At 42.0% G+C, this 6,439-nt stretch overlaps 1 protein-coding gene across 1 annotated transcript; it reads right to left on the bottom strand.

Moving 5' to 3' along the window:
* Positions 1 to 2,945: 2,945 nt before the first annotated feature.
* LOC135337158 (uncharacterized) lies at positions 2,946 to 3,721 on the bottom strand. The gene is made up of 2 exons (XM_064533059.1): positions 3,426 to 3,721; positions 2,946 to 3,381 (listed from the first exon to the last, which is right to left on the bottom strand). The coding sequence occupies exons 1-2, from the start codon at positions 3,719 to 3,721 to the stop codon at positions 2,946 to 2,948; spliced, it is 732 nt and encodes a 243-aa protein (XP_064389129.1).
* Positions 3,722 to 6,439: the final 2,718 nt, after the last annotated feature.

The following is a 6,439-nucleotide window of genomic DNA, read 5'->3' as shown; positions in this document are numbered from 1 at the left end:
AATACCCATGGGGATACTCGAGCTGACACTACAAACATGACATCGATGGGTATAAGATGCTAATGATGTTGTAGATATGGTGGAGTAAGTGTCAGTGTGCACATGCAGCATCTCATGACCCCCACCTGGTGTTAGGGTGTCTACCAACAAGGAGCTGGTGTTTGATATCGTTAGGCCACACTTAAATTGATCTTATGTTTCACGGACTTGTAATCCCCCAAAACAGACCAGAATAAATTTGCACAGCATTAATCAAGGTTCCCACACAACCAATGGTGGTTCACTAGAATCAGTGGCGGATCTAGAAAGGGGGGTTCCAGGGCTCTGCCGGAGCGGGTCAAGGACTGATATTTTACCTAAAAGAAAGGTCGTCACTTCTTTGAAACAGTGAGCATGGGCAACCGCATGCACTAAGCTGGAGAGTTTTTAGCCTTCATAGTCACTGAAACTGCACAGACAAAACTTCGCAGGACTAACAAAGACTAAAGGTAAGTGAGAAGTGCATGTGAAAGCTAGTAAGAAAGGAACAACTTGCTAATTAGTTGCTTGAGCCTCCCTCACTTCTTTCTCAAAGGGGGGTTCAATCATAGATTAAAGACATTAAAAGGAGGGAGAAGGGATTGGAAACGCAATAGAACCGGATGAAACCATCCATGTTACGGTTGACGTCATGTATATGATCAGGCCTCGAAACCAGGCCACCATGCAGGCTTGAATCGAGGCTATATACCGAAGGTGGCTGCATGGCTATGAGTAGCAAAAAGACAGAAGACAGGGCTGATGAGCACCAAATGTGATTGTTCCTGCATACATGCTGTAGGGGAGAGCTTGTAGCATCAGCCAGATTGAGCAAAACTCTCCTCTGGATCTCACCTAAGACACTATAGGCTCTATAAAGACAGAATTATATATACTAGGAGCATGCAGAGCATATTTGGGGCGAGCGAGCAATTTGTGTTTGTTGTACAGTGCATGATGTAAGTTTTATTTATCGCATGAAATGAAATTAGTAACAGTGATTGTGTAACAGTGAATATAAACAAGTAGTCTGATGCAGTGGATTAGATACGATTTCCCTGTGCCAGCTGTATACCCGTGACAATTATTCTGAGTGGTGTAGGGTAGTTTGACTGTGGTGTAATATCAAGATTCAAGGTGAAACATATGTATGAGCGAAAGTTCAGCATGAAGGAGCTGGCTATACAAACTAACATGAGGAGCAAGGTTAGGAGGAAGGAGATATTATCACTTCTTGCCGGACCTAAATTACAAAATAGTATACTGTGATGCTGTATTGTCTATAAAGGTGCATGTGCAACTTCAGAAGTCTCCATCTGAGCTGCTCTGACCTGTCGTAGTGACTGGTCTCGATCACTGTCCTGTTGTCAACAGGACAGGGATCGAGACAACAACAACAATCAATCAGTGTTGAGCTAGATCTAGCAGGTTTATTATCACAAAAACACAACACTTGGAAGTAAAACGTGGCAAGTAAGCTGCTGTGACCCCCTGCAGGCGTGCCTGTGTGATCTTAGGCTCAGATATGGGGACGCTCTGACCTGCTGTAGGCGTGCTTGTAGCCTCAAGAGTCTCTGTGTCTTGTCTGAGCCTCTTTCCCGAGTGTATACCTAGGTAGCTAGCCTCGACTCCAGCGCCTTTCTCAGCGGCTTGATAAAATTTTAGGCCCCCCCGGGCATAGAATTTTAACATTTTAGGCCCCCTCTTAAAATTTTAGGCCCCCCATTATAACAGCGCAACAGCGGTAACATTATGTGACAGTGCATTCTCAAAATATACCAATACAGTCTTCTATTGTCTTCACAGTCTATGCAGTGCCAGTTACTGAATGCAGCTCTCCTCACACACACATGCACATTTCATGCATGTACAGTAGTATACCACTGGTCTCACAGCCACCACACTGCACCATGTCATTCTATGAATCAGGTCTCATGCAGCACGAAGCACATAGGTGCCAACTGTCCCGAATTGGTCAGGACTGTCCAAGATTACCCTTGTCCCGAAAGGAAACTGCTATATTGTGATTCCACCATGATACAACAATTTCTCTCTTGACTTCTATCTGTGATTCCACATTACTTGAGAGCTGAGCCAGTGATGCTATTGGAGCATCCCCACAACAATTTACATCTTCTATGTATAGGAAAACATGGAGGAAGATATGAATTGTTGTCTTTGCACTGAAATTGCGTGTTTTATACTTTTTTGTCCTGAAATTTGCCTGGGCTGAGAAAGTAAGCACGAAGTTGCAAATATGGCGATAGCTATGCAACAACATCGATTGTCTTACAGGCAGATCCAACATTGCAGAGCTGCATCAAAGCATTTAACTCTTATAGGTAAAGCATGAGTAACTTGAAAGGTAAATCTTCCTTCACTTTGAATTCCATGATAGAATGATAATGCACACATTTTTGCTACTTTGATACAGAGTCTTTGCATGCATGCAGTCTCTTTGATGCTTTGTCAACTAATAGAGCTAACCTTACCATATTATTATATCTCTTTGACTTTGTTCTATCGTGCAGAAAAGATAGCAGAAGAGGGGGGCCCAACATTTTTAAATTCTAGGCCCGGGGGGGCCTAAACATGGGGGCCCCAAAATGTTATGACACCGGTCCATGACACACACACACACACACACACACACACACACACACACACACACACACACACACACACACACACACACACACACACACACACACACACACACACATGCACACACACACATGCACACACACACAGACAAAATTGCAACGTTCATCACTAGGAAGGGACTCGCTTCCATTATTATGCCTGTTGGCCATTTGGAAATATCAACTGTCTATTGGCCATTATTATTGTGATATTTATGACATTATAAACTGAAATGAAGCTTGTATGGAAAGTTACAAAAACTACGAAAAAACTTTCTTGTTCTTTTATGACTTTTTAGGATCCCATAATCTTTCTGAAGTTATTTCTTTCTTGTATTTGCCTGATGATGTTGGAATTTGGGTCTTCAAGGCATATCTGCATACACACAAACACCTGATGCAGCGAATTGAGGATCTCAACAAGGAGAAGGTGAGGCGACATCTCAGCCAGGATATGGTTCTATTATAAGGATCATCTCTCTTGGAAGCTAGGAGACAGGCTAGGCGCTTATAAAAAGTAATTGCCTCAGTTCCAAATCCACCTGTTGCCGAGAAAACCAGGGGTGGGAATGAGGCATGCTCTACCTCCCTGGCTCTTTGTTCGTAGGCGTTCTTCTTCAGTCTTTCGTGTTTTTGACAGCAAGCGGTGAGATTAGTGTTTCTGTTTGAGCGAGCATGTGGGTTGAACACTCTCACGTCACAGAAGGTTCTTTCATGCCTGTCCAAGCCACACCCCTCTGTGGACCTATGTCTCCACATACCCTACCTCCCCAGAATCCGCTCATGGCGACGTCTAGTCTTACCCCATCTTGTGTGATGGCAGAGGCTCCCTGAAACGTTTCTCCTGTGACCGGTTGCAGATCTGGCTCGATGCTGACTTCATGGCACACCTCTGTTAGTAAATTTGCCGTAACATCCCTGATTTCGTTGTGTCGGATGATAGGGAATCCACCTTTCGGGCACGAGAGAGCATGTTCCACAGAGAAGGAGCTTCCACAAAGAAGGAGTTTCTGGGCTAGGATCAGTAGCACTAACCAGCTGAGAATACTTATAGACAGCATATATCTGAGGTGCATGTATGGGATGGCTCTTAATTGGTAGTATGTTACAATTATACTGCTCCAAGAATGGTTATGTATACCTATTGTATATACAATGCATGCCATAATTATAGTAACTACGATGATAATTGTGATCTTAAACTCACTGTTCAATGGATGCTACACTTCTGTCTGTTTCATATACTAGCTGTTTTTCACTACTTTTGCTTGTTAAGAAGCACTTTAAATATTGTGTCATGATGATTTCCTCATGCTATGCACTTAGGGAAGTTTGAAAGAAAGCACCAGTTCAACCACATAATGGCATGGCCATCTGATTGTCTGACATTGGGGTAGACTTAGTACCTCCCCTGTAGTTCCCCAGTAACCACGGAAGCATCCTGTGAAACAAGAAGCCCCACAATGTGGGATATGCTAGATCTGTAGAGTGGGTAATTTTCTTGGGGTAAAAAATTCATTCGACTTGAACAGCAGTGATTTTTGTGAGTAAAAAACTGCATTTGCTCCATTGCATTAAATCATTGCCGGTAAAATTAATACCTAGGTTTTCGTGGTTCGGTGAGGGGTCAGCTTGCCCACGAAATTACCAATGTTTTACCTGACGAAAATTACCTGCTATACGATATAATTATGTTTTAGCTTTAGTTATTGATGATTATTTCTTTAATTAATGGCTTTGTAAAGCAGTTGCCAAACGGCCACAGGTTTTTCGGAAATACCCAAGTCGATGGTATACCTTCTCATGGTAAATTTGTTTTGTCCTACCATAATAATAGTAAGCCTTTCCAAGAGCTTCGTAAGTAATTACATTCGTATTCCATTGACATTGACATAACTACAAGTCATGTATATGGCATAATTACTATGCGATTTTTTCCTTTGCAGTAATTGTTGTTGATGATTTTGCAGAATACTTAAAGTTTTGATATAATTCCTGCAGTCTTTAAAATTATTGTTAGTAGAGAGATAATTATGTCAGATTTCCATTTTTTGGTTATGAAATGATTGGGTGTTTTCCAGTTTCTTGGTGAGTGTTGATTGATGGGGTCCGGGGTATGTCTTCCTCCCAATATGTGAGAGCACTGCGATTGAGGGGAGCCTTGTGCTTGGCTGCAAACTTGAGAACACGGTAGATGGTTGTTAGAGGCTGAGGTGACTTTGACTCAATTATAAGCCATTTCTTAATTAGCTAGGAGAAATTTAAGAATAAAAACAACGCTCAAACACAAAGGTGGCAGTAAACTGTATATATATACAGTTGGACAACCCAGTATGGTAAATTCGTAATAGACTGCTACATATCGAATGGGCAAATTGGAAAAGTTAAGGATCCAAACGAAGTGCCAGACATCTGATCCAGGCCGAGTTGTATAGTGAGGTAACAAAACATGCTACTCCTGCTACGATAAAGAGACTCCCATGCACCTATGCAGTACAAGACATTCACGTATATTGAGCAACGCCAGGAACTAGGGTGCAGGTGACTAGAAAGTATAGGAAGAAACAACTGTATTTCATCACTCTGTAGTTCCCAAGTAGTTTAGCGTCAGCTAGCCATCTTGAGAAAACATGCAGCTCCTAACAAACCAGTAGCATACAGGTAGCCATTTCGAAATTATAACATTGGCACCGGGGGATACACCAGGCACCGAGGAACAGGCTATAGTCAACAGCAGAATCCAAACCAGAAGGAGAAATGCTCCTTTGGAATAGAACCACCTCACTGTGAGGGCTGTCTTCGTTCGTAGAGTTTATAGTTTGTCCCATATAACATGCAGACAGTCACACACACACACACACAGTCATGTAGGGATGGCTGCTAAACATATACTGTAATTAGTAGAGCAAAATCTAAGTTTCTATTATTATTGTATTGTAATACTGAGTGAAATTATATTATTCTTGCATGCAGTGCGACACACCTATAATCATAGCAACTATCTTCCCTGAAAGGGTTATTGCAGTTTCAGTATTCGTACATGCCATCGATCGTTAATACAAGCTCAAAGATAATCAAAGGTGTCCAATGATAAATTGCAAGACTGATGAAAAAAAAAAGAAGTGCGGTGAGCATACTAAAACTGTTTATATAGCACGTTTTTTTGTGTGTACGTGTGTGTGCAAGCTGTTCACAATGAACAGGGGCGTAGCTACCATTGTTTCCTGGTTTCCCAGAAACCCCCCCCCAGGAGCTGCTGAGAAAATTGGGCAGGGCTCCCCAATAATTGAAATCAAGCAGCCCTGCCCATCTTTTCATGCACGTGGCTGCAAATAGCCATGAATCCTTGACTCCTGGTTTAAGAAGAGGAAAGTTTCAGGTAAGGGAGAGTGCATGGCACTGCATATTGAATGTCACTGCATACTTACATGTATATAATTGCTATAATCATTAATAAATAAATCATGTAGCACTGTGAATCGTTTCACTTTGGCTAGCTTTGTCTCAGCTAGCTAGCTAGCTACCTCAAACAAAGAAGACCAAGACTTAAGTTCTAGTATCAATCCTGCATGCTCCAGTATTCTCAGACTCACAACTTTATTCGATATTCAGGAAGGACAAGTTTAGAACAATCTCAGCCACATGAAACCTCTCAGGTAAATGTAATGGTGCTCAGCTAGACTAGCAATACACAATTGACACCTGCCTTTTAGAATGTCTATAGCTAGCTAGACTAGCTAGACAGTCTAGCTAGCTTCTCACAAACATGTAAAAAAAGT

This window comes from Halichondria panicea, chromosome 6 (genome assembly GCF_963675165.1).
Source record: "Halichondria panicea chromosome 6, odHalPani1.1, whole genome shotgun sequence".
Taxonomy (NCBI): Eukaryota; Metazoa; Porifera; class Demospongiae; order Suberitida; family Halichondriidae; genus Halichondria; species Halichondria panicea.
Note: the sequence above shows the minus strand (reverse complement) of the source record. Positions and strands in the feature narration are given on the sequence as shown.

Bases quoted from the DNA above. Each gene is read 5' to 3' on its own strand.
- LOC135337158 (XM_064533059.1), bottom strand. From the start codon at position 3,721: ATGCTGTCTATAAGTATTCTCAGCTGGTTAGTGCTACTGATCCTAGCC. The intron at 3,382-3,425 runs TAGGGTATGTGG...GTGTGGCTTGGA, and splicing joins ATGAGCGGATTCTGGGGAGG to CAGGCATGAAAGAACCTTCT.